Source organism: Vulpes lagopus, chromosome 21 (genome assembly GCF_018345385.1).
Source record: "Vulpes lagopus strain Blue_001 chromosome 21, ASM1834538v1, whole genome shotgun sequence".
Lineage (NCBI taxonomy): Eukaryota > Metazoa > Chordata > Mammalia > Carnivora > Canidae > Vulpes > Vulpes lagopus.
Genome location: NC_054844.1, coordinates 29495918 through 29519267, shown reverse-complemented (window position 1 = coordinate 29519267; position 23350 = coordinate 29495918). Strand labels below are relative to the sequence as shown.

Sequence of the window (23350 nt, the reverse complement as noted above, 5' to 3'; positions counted from 1 at the left end):
TTGCTTGTAGTGCCTGATATGGATTGTGTTATCTAATTTTTGCAGTAATTCTTGCAGTAGGTATTATCCCATTTTACAGCAAAGGAATTGATGCCCAGGGACATTAACCTACGCAAGATCACATGTTAAGTACTTCCACCAAGATTCAACCTGTGACCTGTAAGTAATACCTGAATAGTTTAGGCCTCACTGTTACCATTAACTACTGCCAAAAGCAGCAGTCTGAAGTAACAGGGTAGACAAGTGAAAAAAAAAAAAAGTATAAATATGATAACCAGCAGTATATTTTATCCATATACAGGTATCTAATTTCTATCAAAAATAATTAACTTCAAGAGCAGTCATTTATAGATGCAAGTCTTACGCCATGAAATGGGAGGGGGCAAATTAAAAAAAAAAAAGCCAAAGTATGGATAAGATAGGACATACAAAGCAGACAACTTAATTGTAATGGACCCTGGGTATCACTTTAGTAAAAACAGTTTCATTTTAAAAGGCCTGAGATTTAAAGATGTTAGCTGGCATTTAAATCCACATTAAAGGGGTATCTGGGTGGCTCAGTTGGTTAAGTGTCTGTCTGACTTTGGCTCAGACTCATGATCTCAGTCTCCCTCTTCCTCTTTCAAACAAATAAATAAATCTTTAAAAAATTTAAATCCACATTACATATCTAGTTTATGGACAAACCAGGAGTAGAACCCAGATCTCATGTTCATTTCAATGCTTCCTACTTTATAAAGGCTTTGGAAAAAAAATATATATATATATAAAGGCTTTGGACTAAAGATCTTCATTTGAAATCTTTCACATGTGACTTTGGTGGATGTATAGCTTGAGTCTTCTGATTATAAAATAAACATCATCCCCTACCTCACAGAGCTGTTATAAGGATTCAAAGAGCTACCATTTGGAAACTGCTAACAGAAGAGGATCTAAAATATAATTAGACACTCAACAGGAGTTTCTTTTCTATAATTTTTAATACCAGCTATTTATGATTAGGATACCTTTAATAAAATTTCTCCAAGTCATCCTGGCAATTAAAAAGGATCACTAATACGAGAGGTGTTAAACCAGTTTATTAAAATCCTACCACCTTATTTACAGACTCTGTCTCGAATGTGAACAAACTAAATAATACTTTTTTTTTTTCTCTTCCAGTGCACTCCTCATATATAACATAATAGGCAGAAATTTTCCACCCTGGCTATTAAATTTTCTTTCATTTTATGGACTGCTTACTTTAAAAACACTTTCCATTACAAATGCCCATAGGAGGCTAATGTGAATCTCTCTCCTCTCTTCAGAGTAATAAATTCCTAGCAATACCAAGATTATATAAAAGGGAAAAAAAAAGTTTTTCGTTTTTTAAAAAACTGCTTTTAAAATTCAGATTTGCAGGTGCCTGGGTGACTCAGTCGGTTAAGCATCTGCCTTCGGTTCAGGTCATGATCCCAAGGTCCCTGTTCAATGGAGAGCCTGCTTCTCTCTCTTCCTCTGCCTGCCACTCCCCCTGCTTGTGCTCTTTCTCCGTGTCAAATAAATAAATAAAATCTTTTTAAAAAAATAAAAATAAAATTCAGATTTCCTTTGAAATGGGAATGCTGCAATTCTTATCCCATTCTTGATTGCTAACCTGTTAACTACTCCAATTATCCCAAGTTTGACTGGTATAACCCTTCCCATCAATACATCCATGGCATCAGTACCCGCATCCATGAGGTCAAGTTTAGTGATTACAGCTAAGGTTCTGCGACCTGGTAAATGCAAAAAACAAAAAACAAAAGAAGAAAATGATCCATTAAATAAAGCTATTAGGTATTAATAAGGAAAAATCCTCATCTATAATTCCTCCTTAACATTATCTCTGTCATTTTAGTAATGCTTTTCTGACCTTTGCTTACAAATACTTTTTAAAACCTAATTATAGGGGTACCTGGGTGCTCCTGTATGAAGCAAAGCTACATTTATTAGCAGCAATAATAACTAATCCCTGCAAGCTGCCATTTTATATAAAGAAATGCACACCACAGCATTAGTCAAATATCATACACTGACCCACAGTATGAACTAAATTAGGACTTACAAACATAATCCTTGGAGTTATAAATGCTTCTTAAAAGGATTTTACCTTTATTTCTAAGAATTTCCTCTGCCCTTTCTAAATGTTTTCTACCTCTGCAGAATGTAGGTAACACAATCATCTACATTGATTATGAGAGTTAATTATTCATAGAAGTCAACCATTTAAAAATCTAAATCATTTTATTGATACAAAACAAGTCCTCTTTACAAAACCATCTTATAATTTTAAAATCATTAGGCAACCATTACAAATATGGATATTATGTCAAGTGCTTTTGCCTTGTCTATACAGCAACTAACCCATTAAAGTTTAATTTCCATCAGAATTTCTATTTGTAATTATAAGCAAAATAGGAATGCATTATTTTTAAAATCTTTATTAATAGCTAGAGAAATTACTTTTAAAAATAGATACTCCTTTCTTGAGGGTAGATTTACCACTGTTAATCAAGGATCTCATTAAACATTAATATCTGTCCTTACCATCTGGATCTACTTCTCTTGAAATCTTAAGTGCCTCTGATGTTGCCATATCTGTATTAGCAGCAGTGACAGCAAGGATGATGGAATTTGGATTACTGATGAACCGAAGAATGAGCTCTCTGATTTGAAGCTCGATATCCTTAGGTTGATCACCTACAGGCACCTGAACCGAACAGATGAGCAAGGAACTAATAATAAAAATCAACTCAACTTCCCCCCTGCCAATTTAATCTACAGAATATAGGTATTACTCCATTCACAGATAGTTAAAATGAAGAACGTATATAGTACTAGCATTATATATGAATTTGGTAGTATTAAAGTCTCAAAACATATTTCTTGCAAATATCAAAAGTTTACCGTGTAAAGGATTGGTCAATGCCCAGAGGCAAATCCATTCGTTCATTCAATTAGCAAGTATTTATTGGCAACCTACTATAATTCAGGCACCATTATACATCAGATGTCACAGTAGTGATTTAAAAAAAAAAAAGACCAAGATTCCTGTCTTCATTAAGTTTATATTTTAGTGATGAGAAGTAGCTAATAAGCAAATACATATATATATTATCTAGGTGGTGGCAGAGCTATGGAAAACATTAAGCAGAACAAGGAGCTAGGGAGTGATCAGATAAGGTTATACTTTTAAATAATTACTTTAGGATTATGCTTTTAAAAAGAGAAATGAGGGAAAAAGTCACTCAGATAATGACATTTAAGAGAATGAGCAGAAACTAAAGGAGATAAGGGAGAAGTACATGCAGATATCTGAGGGAAGAATATTCCAGCACAATGAATAGTAAGAGCAGAAAACTCGAACAGAAAGAGTCAGAATAACAGGGATATTTTAAATCACTTTTAAGAACTTAAGCTTTTATTGTAAATGAAATGAAAACCCACTGGAGATTTTGAGCCAAGGCATGACATAATCTAATTTTCACCTTAATAGCATCATTCTGGCTGCTTGAGAATAAGATTATGAGGAAGACCTATTAGGAGGGCTATTGTAGTAATCCAGCTGATAGGATAGTGGTTAGGTCAGGATGGTAGCTACAAATTTGTAAGATAAAATGGAGTTCTGGACAGATTTTAAATGTAAGGAAAACCAAAAGGAGGGGATCCCTGGGTGGCTCAGTGGTTCAGCGCCTTCCTTTGGCCCAGGGTGTGATCCTGGAGTCCGGGGATCAAGTCCCACATCGGGATCCCTGCATGGAGCCTGCTTCTCCCTTTGCCTATGTCTCTGCCTCTCTCTCTCTGTCTATCATGAAAAAATAAATAAAAATATTTAAAAAAAAGAAAAGAAAACCAAAAGGATCTTCTGAGAAAGTAGGGTGTGGAATAAAACGTGTCATGTCAAGGATGACTACAAACTTTTTGGCCTAAGAAAGAAGAAAGTTGCCATTTATTGAGGTGGTGGAGACTACAGAAGTATTAAGTAAGATTGAGGGAATAGGTAAGAAATTTAACATGAGACACATAAAGTTCGCCTATTAGACACTTCAGTGTACGTGCCAAATAGAGAGTTGGGATATACAAGTCTGGAGATGTTTAAATGCTGTCAGCATAGACATTCATATTTTTAAAGCCATAGTTTGGAGGAAATCAATGGTGTGGGGGAGAGGGTAGTGTACCCAACTGACAAGAGGTCTAAAAATAGCTCTGGGCACTCACTGTGGAAACACTGGGAAGATAAGAAACCAGCAAAAGAGACAGAGAAGGAGTGGCCAGTAAGACTGGAGAGAAACCTGCAGAGTATGGTATCCTGGAAGCCAAGTAAAGAAAGTATTTCAATGAGAACGGAGGGCTCGACTATATTCAATGCTGCTAATAGATCAACTGGGGAAAAAAAAAAAAAGCTGATTATTCTCATAAGGTCAAGCAAAAACGACCACAATTGAAAACAAATATGGCCAAATCCACAATGAGTAACAACTAATCTTTACCTTGGTCATTCCTGGCAAATCCACAAGTGTCAGATTGACAACATTGGGTGAAAAAATCTTAAGATGAATTGGCTCAGGGCTTACTCCCTAAAAATAAGTTTTAAAATATATTAAAATCACATTAAAATTTCAGTGAAATATAAACTGCTAAAGTATACCTCACTTCAAGCAGATAGACATTAGACGCTTTTAAGTATGAATTAAACTATGAACATTTAAACAATCAAAACTTGAGGAAACACATCAAGTAAGGCAGCCAGCCATATAGCAGGTGATAATCTTATCCAATTCTGTAACATCGATATACAAAAATTTATTTCCCTTGCATTATTTTACATTCTTGTCTCTTGATTCTGAATAGATACAACTTCTTAAATATGTTTAACAGACTTAGTGCTGAACTAAAGAAAACTGTATCACTATCCAAATTTATGAGGTTGAGCAGACAGTGAGGCATGGGCAAACAAGTTATCCATTTCAACTTGGTTCCTAATCTTTGACTATCAAGTAGCAAGAGTGTGTATTTTAAGAGATTCTTCAGAAAATTTACCTAAATCTTCAGATCCCTGAATCCAAGTAGTAAGAATTTGGATAATGAGAGATACCTCTATTTTCTCTCCCCTGGACTGAGATTATTTATTACACAGACTGCCTTCTCTTCACCATTAGCCCTCTAAAAATTTTGAAGCTGAGCCAGCTACAAGTTAAAGGGCATACAGAAAATATGCATAACTTGTCTTTGCACATGCCCTTAAATGTCCTTTTCTCTTACCTACTTTCTATCTTCTTTCATTAATCCATTGAAAATTCTAACTTCCCAGAAAGCTTTTCTGGAACATCCTTTACTCTGAGATATATTGGGTTACTCCAAACTACTTTTCTACTTCAAATACACCAGTGTTCAAAGTCATATGCTGATATTCAGCATACCTACCTAGGTTGTGTGCTTCTTAGGCATTCCCTTATCATGTTTAATACAAAGCTTTCCTCAACTGCTTCTGTAATTCCAATCTCACAGATATTTTAAATCCTTCAGGGTTTTATGTTAGGCATATGAAATCACTGAGATATTTGTACATATAATACAGATATTTTTACATATTACTTACATAAGATCAAAGTATTTACTTCATTACAAATATGACTTAGGAAAGAAGAGACTTTTCACAGATTTGGGGGTAGGGGACTTCTCATCCTTTGGACACTGGGTAAGAAAACCTGCTAGGTAAGTATATCACATCCCCACCATAAATTAAACATCTTGTTGGTATCCAGGCTCTATCTTTCATGACATTCAGTTTAATGTAACTAAAACTTTCTGAAACATTAGTCACATCCACTCAATTCTAGCCCTATGTGAAATTACCACCAATTCCTAAGTTCAGTAAATCCATGGGGATGCAGGAGAATTCAGATTCGTATTATGATTAATAATACCCCCAAAGTCAAAATTATCCCTGAAAACAGGACCAAGGAGAAGCTAATCTAGTTTCTTGCCACTTCTTCTACTTCTTTTTACAACACAATTGTTAGAAATTCAGGAAAGTATGGTAGCAGCAGCAGCAGTAACTCAGTTACCAGTTTAATAACGAACAAAGCTTAGTCAGAGAGATAATCTCCTTACTAGGCATAAAGAATTGATACGGCTCCAAAAACGCCTGTCAGGACAACCTCTCTAGCACAGCATCTGGCAGATTAAAGGGCTCAATGAATACTTGTTGAATATTCTGGGTTATGGCCCACTTGTGGGATTAAAGGGCCTCTGGAGGGCAGCCCCGGTGGCTCAGTGGTTTAGTGCTGCCTTCAGCCCAGGGTATGGTCCTGGAAACCCAGGATTCAGTCCATCAGGCTCCCTGCATGGAATGGAGCCTGCTTCTCCCTCTGCCTGTGTCAGTGTCCGCCCCTCCAGCAGCCCCATCTCTCATGAATAAATTAAATCATTAAAAAAATAAAAAATAAAGAGCCTCTGGATAATACAAGAATGGAGATTTTTAAAAAGGGGGGAAGGGAACAGAGAATGGTAGCAAGAATAAAAAAAGAGAAAACAGAAGCATTTATAGGAAGCAGTGACAGTGCCTGTGTCAGGTTAATGGCATCTTAGACACCAAATTTACTTTAAATTCTCACAATGTTAGAAAACAGGAAAATAATTAAGCTGCTAACACTGGTTTTCATTTTCACTGAAAAAAAGCCAGTCTCTCTTTGCTTTCATAACTACCTCTATCCTTATTATTCAGGTAAGAAAGAAAGTTCTTGGGGCAGCCCGGGTGGCTCAGCGGTTTAGCACCGACTTCAGCCCAGGGCATGATCCTGGAGACCCGGGATCAAGTCCCACCACGTCAGGCTCCCTGAATGGAGCCTGCTTCTCCCTCTGCCTGTGCCTCTGCCGATCTCTCTCTCTGTCTCTCATGGTTAAATAAATAAAATGTTAAAAAAAAAAAAAAAAGAGGGATGCCGGGGTGGCTCAGCAGTTGAGCGTCTGCCTTCGGCCCAGGGCTGATCCCCAGGTCCTCGGATGGAATCCCACATCAGGCTCCCTGCATGGCACCTGCTTCTCCCTCTGCCTGTGTGTCTGCCTCTCTCTGTGTTTCTCATAAATAAATAAATAAAATCTTTAAAAAAATAAAAATAAAAATAAATTTTAAAAAAAAGAAGAAGGTTCTTCAAACTCTCAGAAGCTACACAATGCCTCTTGAGTTAGAGTACAATCAATCTGTTAGGAAAAGGTAACTTATTATAGCAGTATTAAATAGAAAAATTATGTAAGTGGTATGTACATCACAAGATCAAGAATAAGCATCTAAATGAAATATCTGGTAGAACATAAAAGCTCTAAGAAACAAAAGGGATTTAAGTTTTTATGTCTTTGTGAAAATCTCCATTAATTTCAAATACCAAGACTATGAATTTACAATGCCCATCATACATTATATACAGAATACTCTGAATGATATATTTACAACGTTTATATGTTCTAGCTCTAAAAAATGCCTACCTTATTATTTCCTGAAATCCTTTCTGTTTCATTTTCAATTTCTTGTCGAATTTCATCAAAATCCGTGTAAAGCTGAAAATTATTGAAACAAAAAAGCACAAAACTCATAGTAAGATCAACAGTTCTTAAGCAAGGAGTCAATAAATTTCAAGTAGGCCCATGGATCTGCTTAAAAGAATTAGTAAATACTAATATACACATGTATTTGCTGAGCCAAGGAGTTTTATTTTTTTTTTTTTTTGAGCCAAGGAGTTTTATATGAGCTTTTCAAAGCTGCTTGATCCCACAACAATTAATTTCCAAATTACAGTAAGACTCAACTTAATGTGTTTTCCAAATAAACTGCTATGGTTAGACATGTTACCAAGATAATATTTATTTTACAAGGAGCAGTTGCTTCAAGTTAACATACTACATCACCAATGATAAGAAATGATCAACTATCTGTACAAAAAAAATTTTTCAACATGTTATTTCTTCATAATATTCTTGTGTGACTGATTACCTTATTTTTGGTGTGAAGAAATTTACCCCATTCTTCTGCTTCAACCCCTGGAAAAAGAAAAATTCCATTTATTGGAAACTATGGCAATTACCTTTTTATCTTAGGAATTCAAAAAGGCAACATAGTATCATTTGTTTCTTTTTGCCACTGATAAACAGTATTTTTTAGGATCTACTAAATTATATTTTCGTATTTTAAAAACTCTATCCTATATTTCAAAAAGTGACTATTTTCAGAGTTACTCACAGGTCTTCCTTTTGAAATCTAGATCTGAAACCTAGATTCTACAAATAAAATTGTTCACTTCTCTTCATATTCTGTATGTAATTATATCATAGTAAAAATATATGCTTTGTTTTTAAATATCTTACACATAAAGCAGTTTATATGAGGAAAGTAACTCAAGCAAATGGCTAAAAGAAGAAAAACTAAGAATCCTACTGAGTAATGCGAAAAGCACATATAGTAGATTTCCACATGTAATTCAAGGTAAAAATTTGCAATATGTGAATGAAACAGATATTAAATCCATTTTGTTAAAAAAAAAATCCATTTTGTTTTTAATTTGGTTTCCTACTGGTTACCTATAAGTCACAATTTATTGTTCCTTTAAAGAACTCTCTCAGTAGTGCATTATGTAATTTATATGCACTTTCAAGGTGATTTCCCACCCCACACCCCCGGGGCCAAGACTATGTTTTCCCCTGGAAGTGAAGGTTGGAAAGAAATGAAATGAATGTAGGTTGGGGGGAGAGGGAGGCGGGTAGAGACAGACCTATCATAACTATTGTATGAAATCGCTACTCTACATGAGTTTCCAATAATAGGTCTGTCCTTCCTGCACTTGCTGAAAAAAAGGAAAATATATTCACTGTAGCCACTGTTTTCAAGGTGTCTAAATCTTGGTGAGCAAATTTTGTTCTAGTTTTCTCAGAGAAACTGGACATGTTTAATTGTAGAAAGATAACCTAATTGCCTTCCCTAAGCACAGCTATTCTGCTTTTGCCAAATTTAGAGTTTTAAATATCTTAATGACTGAGTTTATGAATAATGCATATCAGCCACTGAAATCAAAATAAAAATGACTAAAGATATTCAAATAAATATTGAAGAAAAGGTGATTTGATCTTTGGTGGAAATAAGGTAAATAAAACTGGATCCTTTTTGCAAGTAAAATGCTCACCTACTTGAAGCTTAGTACCTTCTTCCAAGAAGTCTCATTGGAGGACTGGAGTAATCTAGGTGAACAGAACTCAAAGAGGAGGTACTACATACCAAAGGGGTGTTTTAAATTTACCTTATCGTATAAAGGAGGCCTGGCTTAACAAGCATGTTTTTGAAAATAAAAATAAAATACATTCACCACCAAAAAAAGCCTGCATTCTGATGCAATGCCAAAAGGGAACAAGAACCACCTGCAATCAATCAATGTGGATAGGCAAATAAAAATGGAAGAAAAATAATGCACACAGCCTGTAAGAGTACATAGCACACATGCAGGCATACTAGAAAAAGAAGGGCCAAAAACAAATGGATAAAGGAAACCTTTAGAAAGGTGTCTTGAGTTTTTCCATGTAGCAGGGTCTGTAGTTAAAGAGAAACAGCACAGAATGATAAGTTTAATGCTTATCCCTAATATTTTAAACCTTTTTAAAAAATCAAATGTGTAGAAACCTGAACACATTTCAAATGCACAGAGCATTCAATTATTAAAAATTTATGACTATAATTCCCATTATAATTAATTATAATTAAAGGGATGTATAGATTTTAATGATATGAATAAAGCATACTATGTGTCATAATTTACTTATTTTCCATTACAACTAATTGTTTTACTTCTGGTTTCTAGTTCTAACACAACTGTATTAAAATTAATTCACTCTCCAAAAATTTGCCTTAAGTATTAATATATTTGATCTATGACTATGGGGAAAGAGAAATTGCCTGGTATAAAAAATCTACAAACCATACCAAACATATCTTTCAAAACCTTGAAAGTAAATATATACAAGTTTTTACCCTATTCATAAAAATTAAGATTTATAAGGGATTATTATATTCTTTGAAATATATACTCAATTTAAAAGAACACCATAAAAACAATTTTGGTTTTTAATCAGCATGCTACTTTTGGATTTCACCTAAAAAGAAATCTAAGGAAAGCTTGATTTATTTCTTTAAAATATATGAAAGATAATTATGAAGTTCAAATTTCAAATTAAACCACCATCTTATTCTAAAACAGTGTGAATATGTTTTTAATAACGTTTTATCAGAAAAGGGCAGCCCGGGTGGCTCAAGCTGCCTTCAGCCCAGGGCATGATAAAGTCCCACGTCAAGGCTCTCTGAATGGAGCCTGCTTCTTCCTCTGCCTGTGTCTCTGCCTCTCTTTCTCTGTGTCTCTCATGAATAAATAAAATCTTTAAAGAAAAAAAAAGATTTTATCAGAAAATTCTTTTTAACTGGCCAAAGGGGTGCAAGCTGAGAAATTCTACATATTGACAATTATTAATTATCCTATCTGGTTGGCAGAATGAAGGATTCCACATTGAATAAAATTTCCTGATAATTATACATATTAAACATTAAATACTTTATTTTAGTCTGTTTTGATGAACCCATATCTAAAATGGATTATACTACTTCATGTCATCCTAAAATATACTGCTCTTAAATTAACCTACTATTGATAACTTGGGCCTTTCTTACATAACAAAGCCCTCTGAGGTTATAAATCCCTATACAAGATGGTTAGAGACTGATTTTTTCTTTTTTGAAAGTTCTTCCATCTGGTTATGTTTTCTTCCCTTTCTCCCCTCTAGTTGTCAGAGTGTCAAGGAGCTCATACTCTTCTGGCTAACTAAATATTTATCTGCTTCATTGTTTCTGATTTTCTCTGAATTACAATGATTTATGAGATAGACTGTTTATCCTGAGGATAAAGAGGCTCTGATGAGAAACTGAAGAACTATGCTAGTTATTAATAGGACATACGAAATTTAATACTGAAAACTTATGAAATCTATTTTGTGTTCTCGGTAGCTGAGTTGTCATTTTAAGTGAGGTTTTATGTTTTTTACATAAAATATAAGTACTAAGCTTTGAAAAAAAAATATAAATATCCGTTAAGATATGCAGATTTGCTGACCACCACCAAGAGGAGACACATCAACGAAACATAGTGACCATATAAGCAGAGATACTGAGGAATTGACACTTCCGTAGTTGGAATGTATAGTCTTTTCTAAAAACACTGCCCACCTCTGCAAATAGTTTCTGACATGCAGGATATCTATCATCTGTCCTTTTCATGGTGACTGAAGAAAATAAAAAGTTAAACGAGAGAGACCTAATTAATGCCATATAGTTTCTTAAAGTCTTAGTTTAAGGGATCTGATAACTAAGTTAGTGGGAATGAAATTTTAAGCGTTATTCTACATATATGAAGTTGAACCATAGGTTAGTACAAAATGATTAAATTCCAGGCTCAGAATTTCAATAATTAAGAAATATTACAGAAATGGAAAGTGATGAAAAATATACCCAGACACACTACCTAATATAATTAAGAGGCTCCTACCTATCCTCTGGCAGTCTATCCAAAAATACTACTTGTTAACATGTACAACTCCATTAACTTGCTTCAGTAATTAACTTTCTACATCATGATAGGTTTTTTTAATTTCCCTAAAAAAAAATAAATCAGGTCATCACCACCAATGCTCCTATAATAATGGAAAATAAGATACAAATTAAAGGAACTTCAATATCATTAATACTATCATCCTTTCTTAGATCAGAATCTAAGAAGTAGAATGAAACTGCACTAAAAACAGATCTCTACAGATAAGTAACAAACATGGTACTCTGCTGCAGTGATAATTAGAGCATTTTACAGACTTACATAAATAAGAAAGTCTGAGTCAAACACTGAACAAGGAAGATTAAATATATTTTCACCAAACATTTCAACTCCACTCATATAAATAGGACACATATTTACAAAGCAATTTAATATCTGTTTATAGACACAGCATTTCTCAAAATATTTTCAGTTTAACCAAAGGAGGACTGCTATAAAGGACAGTACATATTTTCTTATCTTAATGTCCTACATTTACTATTGTAAGAGTGGGTGGATCTTAAAAATCAGAATAGTATGTGCTACGTAGATGTAAGTAAGCCTTAGCAAGAGAAGGATATAAAAAAATAAAAATTTAAAACTCTTTCTAAAAATAATATTTTATTAGCTTGAAGGGCAAAAGATTTCAAAATTAGCAGGTACATGGTGAGACCAGAAAAGGGAAGGTGAGGTAACACCGCTGTACTGAAAAGCAAGTCATTTTAATTGTATTTAAAATCTTTAAACTAGATATCTAAAATGATTAAATTTCTAAATCAAAGTTAAAAAATAAAATTATTTTCAACACAAGTGAGAAAAGCTTATTAAAAACCTCCAAAAGATACAAAAACTTCTTTAAAATAACTGATTCCTGTTATCAAGTATCTCACTAAATCCTCCATAAGTATTAAAGACAGTATACTAATAAGCTGAATCATGAAAAAGGTACTATTCCAAACATGTCTACTCATGGTCCTCAAAACAAAACTTACTCTTTTTCCACAAGAGAAATGACGCATTCATTCCACTTCTCTTCACAGGACTTCTGCTTTTGTTATAGCCACTGATTTCTGTCTAATCAATTCATGTATTTTTTTAAGCAAATTTTTCAAGCAAATATGAAGAATTTTTAAATAGTTTTTATTCCAATTCTAAAATTTACCATTTTCTTCTCCTGTTGTTTTTCGCTTATCTTCGGGTGAAACATGGACTAGCTGCAGAATGAGAGGTCTCCGGGTGACAATACCAGTGCCTCTGGGAAGCAGGTCCCTCCCCACTAGGCTTTCTAGCACTGAGCTCTTTCCACTGCTCTGAAAACAGAATACACAGGAGCAAAATTAGTGTGTCCACAGACTTTTTTTTTTTTTTTTTAAGATTTATTCATTTGGGAGAGAGACAGAGAAACAAGCACGAGCATGGTTCAGTAAGAGAAGGGTCAGAGGGAGAGGGAGAGGGAGAAAGAATCTCAATCAGACTCTCCGCTGAGTGCAGAGCCTAACACAGGGCTCACCCGTGACCCTGAGACAACAACCTGAGTGGAAACCTGGACACAAGCAACTGAACCACCCAGGCACCCCTCCACAGACTTTTTTGTAACTCAGTAAGACTATACTAAGAAAGCACCATACGAATAAATTAAAGGGAAAATTATTGCAAAGATGTTTAAAATCAAAGTTTAGTTACATTTTCTACTATGTCATCTTTGTATCTTTAGAATAAAAAAACTCCCAAGAGAGAATATCAAAAATCTCACTCCCCTGCAAAAATTTTTATTTATTTTATTTTATTTATTTATTTATTTTTATTTATGATAGTCACACAGAGAAAGAGAGGCAGAGACACAGGTAGAGGGAGAAGCAGGCTCCATGCACCGGGAGCCCGACGTGGGATTCGATCCCGGGTCTCCAGGATCGCGCCCTGGGCCAAAGGCAGGCACCAAACCACTGTGCCACCCAGGGATCCCCCCTGCAAAAATTTTTAAAATAAAAAATAAAGTCCCACTCCCCTATAACTTTCCCACTTTTTCTGATACTCTCTCAACCAGGTTTTCAAAGCCTGTATAATATTGGTACATAACATTAGGCCTATGAAAGTAATTACTTTAAATAGGGTAGTTTTATATGTATTTTTCTCTAACATGATTTTTAATGTAGCAAATGGATTATTTCATATCAATATAGTAATTTCTGTGTTTAATAGTTAAGTAGTATTCTATTATTTGTAAAGTCAAATCAAACACTGACTTGGACATTTAAATGGTTTTTGCTACTATTAACAATGCTGGGGAGCTTCTGGGGAGCCTGCTTCTCCCACTGCCTGTGTCTCTGCCTCTCTCTGTATGTCTCTCATGAATAAATAAATAGAATCTTTTAAAACAAAAACAGAAAAAAACAATGCTGCAGTACATGTGCTTTATACATATAACCTTACTCACTTATTTTATTCTCTTATTAGATTTATTTCATTAAAGGAATGGCTGTGATTAAAGAGCATAGAGATCTTAAGCATTCACAGATACTGTCAGACTGCACACAAGATGGCAGGATCCCATGTAATTTTACTATACTCCCCTTGTAATTTTCTGCAACCCCATCAGCACTGGGCATTATCGCTTTTTTGAACCTTTACTACTTTGATAGATGAACACACTGATAGCTCATTTAAATGTACATTTCTGCGGTGCCTGGGTGGCTCAGTCAGTTAAGCATCTGCCTTTGGATAAGGTCGAGATCCTGGGGTACTGGATCCTAGGGTCCACCCCCCTCACCCCCAACAGGCTCCATGCTCTGCAGGGAGTCTGCTTCCCCTGCCCCCTGCTCTTGGGCATGCACTCCCTCTCAAATAAATAAATAAAACCTAAAAAATAAATAAATAAATAGAAATAAATTTACATTTCTTTATTACTGAAGTCAAAGATCATTTTGTTTAAAGGCTTTTTATATTTTTCAGTGATTATTCAAATGCTGGCACTTTATGTTTCTTATTAGCTTACACAGCTCTTTATCCATGTATTTCATTTTTTGTTGTATCTCCCAACTTTTCATTTTGAAAATTTCAAAGCCACAAGAGTTTTGAGAATATTAACAGTGAAATATTCGTATCTTAACAAAGATGCACCAATTAACATTTTGACATATGTGCTTTATGTCTGTTCTTAAACACACACACTTTTTTTTCTGTTCTACTTGAGAATTAATTATATATATCATGATGCTTCATCCCTAAATATTGTAGCGTATCTGTCTCTAAGAAGATCCATAAGGTCATTCTTCTATACAACCATATTCAATGATCATACTCCGGAAACTAAGCATAAAGAGAATACTAAAAAACAGTAGATTATCAAATAATATATAAATCCCTAACCTATGCATCTTAAATGTTTATAATTTTCTTTAGTTCATAGTAAATATTTTCTGCACATTTTCTCTGTGCTATACTTCTTAGTCAAAACTAGTATAACTATTACTTTCATATTTTCTACAAAGGCAAAAATCCTAAATTCATCTATTGAATCAGAAAGAGTCTACAGAAAGCAGATGGTCCACTCAAATTAGGTTAATTTAAGAAGGGTTTATTTATGAGCAGACTGTTTATAAAACTGTGAATAAGACTCTCGGAAATCACAAGGGATAGTACTATAACCCAGAGTAATAACAACAAAGAAGCTGTTACCACCTAAAGGCCCTGAAGACTAGAACTTTGAAAAGAGGGAGAGCCAGCCCAAGGAAACCACATACAGAGCCTGAGCCACAGGAATAAATATCCAGGGCTCTCCATTTCCAAATCCAATCTGATGCCAGAGGACATGGAGTCCCATTCATGTTGTCCAGAACGGTCTCATCTCAGAAAGAACAGGAATGTTGACTGGAATGGTCAAACTGAAGATTACATGTCACACTTGGTATTGCCAGATTTTAGGGTCTCAGTTTATTCCTCTCATTAAGAAAAATAAAGTGATTTCCATCATTTCTGTACTCACTTTGAGCAAAATGTAAATTTCCTGTTCTTTAATTTATGCATTTTGATAGAACCTGTCTGTTAAACAAAATGAACCATCTAACTCCTTGCATTTTCAAATTTACAGGCGTAACTGCTTATAATATTCTTAGGATAGTTTATTTTTATTTTAATATTTTGTCTTTGTAGTTTCTTATAATCAGATTTTCCAGTTGATTATTAAATTGATTTTATTGGTCAAATCTTTTACTGATTTCATCTTGTAGTCATCTTTCTAATACTGTTCATTTCTACTTCTTCTTACCCCCCCTCCTGATAAAAGGAGTTATTTAGCTTTTCTTTTCAAACTCCTGAAGTTAAACATTTAGCTTATTTCTCTATCTCAGCTACCAACATTTGCCTCATCCATCCCATACACACATACATACATTTCTCAAACTGAGTTGTCTCTATCTTTTCTTCTATACCAAGAATGTATATTCTAACAATTGTGTATTCTAATTCACAATTACTTATTTGCTTAAGCTCCAAATATTACCAATGCTACCACTACCAATAAGATAGCTGAGAATAATTTTTTATATATTTTGCAAATGATATCTCCATTCTTTCCCACCTCTTTACAGACCATGTTTTCCCCTTTTTTAACCATCATTTGGCTCTGCAAGTATGTATCATGTTAACATCAGTCATTACATTAATGCCTTTAGTCATTTTGATTCTCTGAAGTTGTTCTCTAATAGATTCCTCAGAAAGAGCTAATATTCTTCAAATTCTAGCATACATGTAAGTTTGTGACTTTTCTACCTGAAAATCAGCTGGATTACATATAAAGCTTGGGCCCATATACTCTTCAATATCTTAGGTATAAAATTCCACAATGAATTGTATCTTCCTTCATAAATTTTATGAACATATCTTCTCTCATGAATGGTTACTGTTGAAAGGTTATGACAATAATCTGATTTTCCTTCCAAGAGACTTTGTGACTTCTGCCTGCACATCTAAGGACTTTTTATTTTTCCTTTAAAGTCCAATAATTTTACTAGACTATGTTTGTCTCAGGGTTGGTCTTTCTGTGTCAATGCCCTCAGGTATGTGATGTGCTTTTTCAAAATGAAATCCCAGGGATGCCTGGGTGGCTCAGTAGTTGCGCATCTGCCTTTGGCTCAGGTCATGATCCCAGGGCACTGGGATAGAGTTCTGCATCAGGTGCCCTGCCAGAAGCCTGCTTCTCACTCTGTGTGTCTCTCATGAATAGATAGTCTTTTTAAAAAATGGAATTCCAAATGTGTTTTTAATTCAGTTAAATGTTTAGTAGCTGTTTGTTACCTTACTATCTTTTTTTCTTCTTTGAAGGACTCCCATTATACACATGTTGGATCTTCTTTACCTGTATTCAATATGTTAGCTTCTTTTCTTTTTTTTCTTTTTAAGATTTTATTTATTTATTCATGAGAGACGCACACACAGAGAGAGAGGCAGAGACACAGGCAGAGGGAGAAGCAGGTTCCATGCAGGGAACCTGATGTAGGACTCGATCCTGGGTCTCCAGGACCAGGCCCTGGGCTGAAGGTGGCGCTAAACTGCTGAGCTACCCAGGCTGCCCTGTTAGCTTCTTTCAAATTATTTTTATAACTCTATCTAACCCTTATTCTTAACATCTTGTTCCTTTTCATCTTCCTCTCTTAGGGTACTGTCATTTTTTTTTTTGCTCTTGTATTCCTTCCATTTTCTTCATTTCCAAAATTTTCTTCATTTCTATTATTTTATTAATAAGTTCTATCACCTAGGTTTTTTCTTTTATGCAAACTTGTTTTTTAATGCCTTGTTGTGATTATAATGTCTTGTCTTGCCTTAATATTAATATCTAATTATTTTCATCTGGATATGTCTTCCTGGTGTCCTTTCTTGTCTACAGGGCTATTCTGAGCCTCATTCTTCTTTAAATACTTTGTGAGATTTGACAATAATTTTTATCAGGATCTTCTCTTCCTTTGTCTGTATTCTTCAAGGGAAGCTCAGTTATATTCTCAGTTCCTTTGCACTGTGAGAATTGGTCCTGGAAAGAAGCTTTGGTTGGATAGTTTTCAAAGTTTCACAAAGGTGCAAAGACTTAAGTCCCTTAAGACTTCACCACAGACTCTCTCACTCATCCATTATCTGTGTGTGCAAAATGCCACCCAGTTTCAGCTGGTATTCTTAAACTGGCCCTCCAAGATTTCCAGTGACTGCCTTTTGCCTATTTTACGATTCCCAGATTCATCTGATGTTCCACTGCTTCCCTCTTCTTCTTCTTGAATAGATAATAATACACAGGTCTTGCAGCTGTTTGTGGTTTGTCCCCAACCTAGTGGCATGGGGGATTTACAAAGAAACACAGTCAACTAATTTTCTTGTAAATGTTGTAGGCGCACCTGAGTGGCACAGTCAGTTAAGTGTCCAACTCTCAGTTTCAGTTCAGGTCATGATCTCAGGGTCCTGGGATTGAGCCCCACATATGCGGACTGCAGAGCCTGCTTGAGATTCTCTCTCCCTCTCCCTTCTGCTTGTGTGTGCTTTCTCTCTCTCTCTCTCTCTCTCTAAAATAAATAAATAAATCTTTTTAAAAAATGCTGTAAACAATCATGGGTTTTGGGTTTCCTATTCCATTTGTCCCATTTTTATGGGAAAGTCAAATAGAGATTAGGAAACCATTCTATCACTGCTGTCATCTCAGAAACCATAATTGGGAAATTTAGCCCACTTGGAAATATTGAGACTAATGCTTAGTATTATGTTTTTTTACAATCAATATTCAATCATGAAAAAAATAAAGTACTGATACCTACTATACTATGGATTAACCTCAAAAACATTCTGCTAAGTGAAAGTAAGTCACAAAAGGTCACGTATTTATTTGATCCTATTTATATGAAATGTTCAGAACAGGCAAGAAAATAGATGAAGTGACTGCCAATCACTGGAGATGGAGGGAAATGGGGAGTGATAGCTAATGGATACAAGGTTTCTTTTTAGGATGATGAAATACCTAAAACTAGATTATGGTGATGGCTGCAATTCTACAAACATACTAAAAACTACTGATTATACATTTCAAGTGGGTGAACTTTATGGTATATAAACCTCAACATCAATAAAGCTATGACAAAACAAAGGAGAAAATAATTTCAGATGAATTACATATTTTTAAAAGTACTGAAAAACATTAAAGTATACTTTTCTGACTTTAAGATAGGGAATGACTACTCCCTATTATGTAAAATGTATAAACTAGGGGGAAAAACTTGATAATTCAACACAGTAAAATTGAAATTTCTTTTACTCATACAAAAGAACTAGAGGAAAATATTTGTGATCCCCATAACTGACAAGAACTAGTAAGCAAGGGGATCCCTGGGTGGCGCAGCGGTTTGGCGCCTGCCTTCGGCCCAGAGCGCGATCCTGCAGACTCGGGATCAAGTCCCACGTCGGGCTCCCAGTGCATGGAGCCTGCTTCTCCCTCTGCCTGTGTCTCCGCCTCTCTCTCTCTCTCTCAATGTGTGACTATCATAAATAAATTTTTAAAAAAAATTAAAAAAAAAAAAGAACTAGTAAGCAAAATGCCAAAACAATGTCTACAAACCAATAAAAAAAAAAGATAATCTAGTAGAAAATAATGTGCTGAGATAGGAACAGAAACTCACAAAAGTAGAACTACAAAGGGACAAGAGAAAAGATGCCCACACTCAATAATTAGGGAGGTATAATAAGAATCACCATTAAATACCATAAATTTAAAACATGACAATAAACAAGAGTCCTGTCCACGATGGCAGCTTAAGAAGATGCTGAACTCACCTCCTCCACAGACACATCAAATCTACACCTAATTATATACCACTTCCTCTGAAGAACTGAGGGCTGCCTAAATAGCTTCTACATGACAAAACACAGAAAGGCCACATCAGCAAGAGAGACAAAGAAACTAGACACTATAAGGAAGGGAACCTCTACCTCCAACTCTGTGAACTGCAGTAGAAAAGGATAGTACAAAGGAACAATGCGCAGATTCATCTGCCCTGGAGCACAGAAAAAAGCTCTGGTTTAAAAAAGCAATTAGCATATAAAAGATCCAGCCACACAACTCCACCAAACAGTGAGGGAGCTGCTGGAACTCCCTCCAGGTTGGAGAGGCTGGCAAGTGCCACAGTTTACATTCAACTTCTACCTTGACAGTGCAGATGATGGGTGCAGGGTTCCAGGTGTCATAGTCAACCTGCCACCTCCGAGAGTACTGGGTCCCTAGCCCACACCAGTCACAGCCATACCATTAAGAGAGCACCAGTGTGGCACGCACCAAAACACCCTTGCTCAGCAGTCAGTATAGCTCCAGCTGTCATGTCAAGGTGGCATAGGCACAAAGTACCCCAGAACACTACAGACCCACACCACTTTGACTCCTGGCACAGAACACTCCAGGATTACCTGGCTTATATCTTCCTGGATCCAGCCACTCTGCCAATGCACCTCCTGAAGAGAGCACCCCAGGAGCCCCTGGCCCATGCCTGCCTCAGTTCCAGCTACCCCACCAGGGAATCTCCTAAGTAGAGCACTTCAGATCCTCCGTCCTGTACCACATCCTGGCTGCAGTCACCCCAAAAGGGCATCCCTTGCATGGGTGCTCTAGGACACCCTGGCAGGGCACCCCTTGCACTGAGTACCCCCAGACATACCAACTTGCACCCATTTCAGCTTCAGCAATCCTGCCAGGGAATCCTCTGTGTGGAGAACCCAGGGACCCCACGTTTGCACCCACTTCATCTTCAGCTGTGCTGCCAGAGCACCCTCTGAATGGAAAGCCCCTAGACCACTCTGGCCCATGCCCATTTCTGCATTGGCTATCCCACTGGGGCAGCCCCAGCAGAGTGTCCCAGGACCCTACTCCAGACACAGCTCCAGCCAACCAAAGTCACCAAGCACACACAATCTATACAAGAGATGATTATACCCAAGACCACACTTTCAAGTTTAGTAGAAGTAGCTGTCCTATCCAATTCATACAAAGAAAGTCAAGCAATATGGGGCACCAAAGAATATGCTTCAAACAAAAGAACAAACCCTCAGAGTAACAACTATATGAAACAGAGATAAGCAATAAGCCTGATAGAGTTTAAAGTAATGATCAAAAGATGTTCACCAGACTGCAGAAAAGAGTGGGAGAACTCAGTGAGACCTTCAATGAAGAAATAGCAAATACTGAAAAGATGTAATCACATTTGAAAAGAACAATAACTTAAATAGAAAATACACTAGAGAGAATCAACACCACATTAGAGAATACAGAAAACTGGATCAGTGATCTGGAAAACAGGGTAATGGAAAGCACCCAAGCTGAAAAGCACAAAGAAAGAATTTTTTAAGGTGGCAATTAGACTAAGAGATCTCCCGGAAAACATCAAGCGAATTAACAGTCACAGTATGGGGTCCCAGAAGGAGAAGAGAGAAAGAAAAAGGCAGAAAATGGGGATCCCTGGGTGGCTCAGCAGTTTGGCACCTGCCTTTGGCCCAGGGCGCAATCCTGGAGACCCGGATCGAGTCCCATGTCGGGCTCCTGGTGCATGGAGCCTGCTTCTCCCTCTGCCTGTGTCTCTGCCTCTCTCTCTCTCTCTCTCTCTCTGTGTGTGTGTCTCTCATATACTCTAGTGTGTGGGACTATCATAAATTTAAAAAAAAAAAAGGCAGAAAATGATATGAAGAAATAATAGCTGAAAATGTCCCTGACCAAGGGACGGAAGCAAAAACATCCAAGTTCAGAAAGCACAAAGAATTGCGAACAAGAGGAACACAGGAGGCACACACCAAGACAACATAATAATTTAAATGGCAAAAGTTAAAGAGAGAATTTTTATTTTTTTAAAGATCTTATTTATTCATGAGAGACACAGAGAGAGGCAGAGACATAGGCAGAGGGAGGAGAAGCAGGCTCCATGCAGGGAGACTGATGTGGGACTTGATCCCAGAACTCCAGGATCATGACTTGAGCCAAAGGCAGATGCTCCACCACTGAGTCCCAAAAAGAGAATTTAAAAATTAGCAAGAGAAAGGAAAAAAGTTACATAGCAGAGAAACCTCATAAGGTTATCAGTAGATTTTTCAGCAGAAACTTTACAGCCAGAAGAGAATGGCATGATATATTCAAAGTGCTAAAAGGAAAAAAATCTATAACCAAAACTACTATGCTTGGCAAGATTATCACTCAGAATTGAAGGAAAGATAAAGAGTTTCTCAAACAAAAGCTACAGAAGTTCATCAAACTAAACTAGCCTTACAAAAAGTAATAAAGTGACTTCTCTGAGGAGGAAAAAGCCATACTCAGAAATAATAAAATTATGAAAAAAGAGATGTAAAATATATACATAAAACATGAAGGAGGGAATAAAAGAGACTTTTTTAGAATGTATTCAAATGTAAATAACCATCAACCTAATAAAGACTGCTATATACTTAGGATCCTACACATGAATCTCATGGTAACTACAAACCCAAAACCTATGATAAATACACAAAAAATGAAGAGAAAGAAGATCAAGCATAACAATACAAAGTCATCAATAACAAGGAAAAAGAGAAAAGGAAAGGAACAGAGAAGAACCACAAAAACAAACAGAAAATTAACAAAATGGCAAAAAGTACACACTTACCAATACTTATTTTAAATGTAAATAGACCAAACACTCCAATCAAAAGACAGGGTGTTGAAATGGACTTTATAAAGAAATTACTCTGGGGGCAGCCCAGGTGGCTCAGGGGTTGAGCACTGCCTTCAGCCCAGGGTGTGATCCTGGAGACCTGAGATCAAATCCCATGTCAGGCTCCCTGCATGGAGCCTGGTTCTCCCTCTGCCTGTGTCTGTGTCTCTCTCTCTTTCTGTGTTTCTCATGAATAAATTAAAAAAAAAAAAGAACTCATTTATACACTACCTACAATAAACTCCCTTCAGACCTAGATACATAAAAACTGAAAGTGAAAGTATGGAAAATGACAGACCATGCAAATAGAAATTTAAAAAAAAATGCTGGAGTAGCAATACTTCTATCAGAAAAAAATGGACTTTGGGATCCCTGGGTGGCACAGCGGTTTAGCGCCTGCCTTTGGCCCAGGGCGCAATCCTGGAGACTCGGGATCAAATCCCACATCAGGCTCCCGGTGCATGGAGCCTGCTTCTCCCTCTGCCTATGTCTCTGCCTCTCTCTCTCTCTCTGTGACTATCATAAATAAAGATTTAAAAAAAAAAAATGGACTTTAAAACAAAGACTGTAACAAACAACAAAGAAGGGCATTACATAATGATAAACAGGTCAATCCCACAAGAGGATATCACAATTATAACTTATCTACATACCCAAAATCAGAGCACCTAAATACATATAGCAAATATTAAGACACAAAAGGAAAAAATAATAGTAATAAAATAATAGTAGGGGACTTTTACACCCCACTTACATCAATGGACAGATCATCCAGGCAGAAATTCATTAAAGGAACAGTGTCTTTGGAGCTTGAACATACAACTCTGAGATCAAGACCTGAGTTAAGATCAAGAGTAAGGCACTTAACCAACTGAGCTACCCAGGCACCCCCCGGAACAGTGTGTTTGAATGACATGTTAGACCAGATGGACTTAAATATACACAGAACATTCCATCCAAAAACAGAATACACATTCTTTTGTTGGAACATTCACCAGTATAGATCACATGTTAGGTTATAAA

General features: G+C 36.1%; 1 protein-coding gene across 7 annotated transcripts in view; it reads right to left on the bottom strand.

The window, feature by feature from the left end:
* DNM1L (dynamin 1 like) overlaps nt 1–23350 on the bottom strand; it is a 52784-nt gene that overhangs the window by 15227 nt on the left and 14207 nt on the right. For 3 of the 7 annotated variants that reach the window (XM_041735976.1, XM_041735977.1, XM_041735980.1), the window contains exons 2-8: nt 12799–12946; nt 9557–9595; nt 8012–8058; nt 7507–7578; nt 4512–4598; nt 2569–2731; nt 1637–1757 (exon numbers count right to left, since the gene is read on the bottom strand). In XM_041735976.1, coding sequence (XP_041591910.1) covers nt 1637–1757; nt 2569–2731; nt 4512–4598; nt 7507–7578; nt 8012–8058; nt 9557–9595; nt 12799–12946 — 677 coding nt within the window. Of the gene's footprint in view, nt 1–1636; nt 1758–2568; nt 2732–4511; nt 4599–7506; nt 7579–8011; nt 8059–9556; nt 9596–12628; nt 12746–12798; nt 12947–23350 lie in introns of those variants that run through there. The other 4 variants (XM_041735978.1, XM_041735979.1, XM_041735981.1 and 1 more) reach the window with 2 other exon arrangements.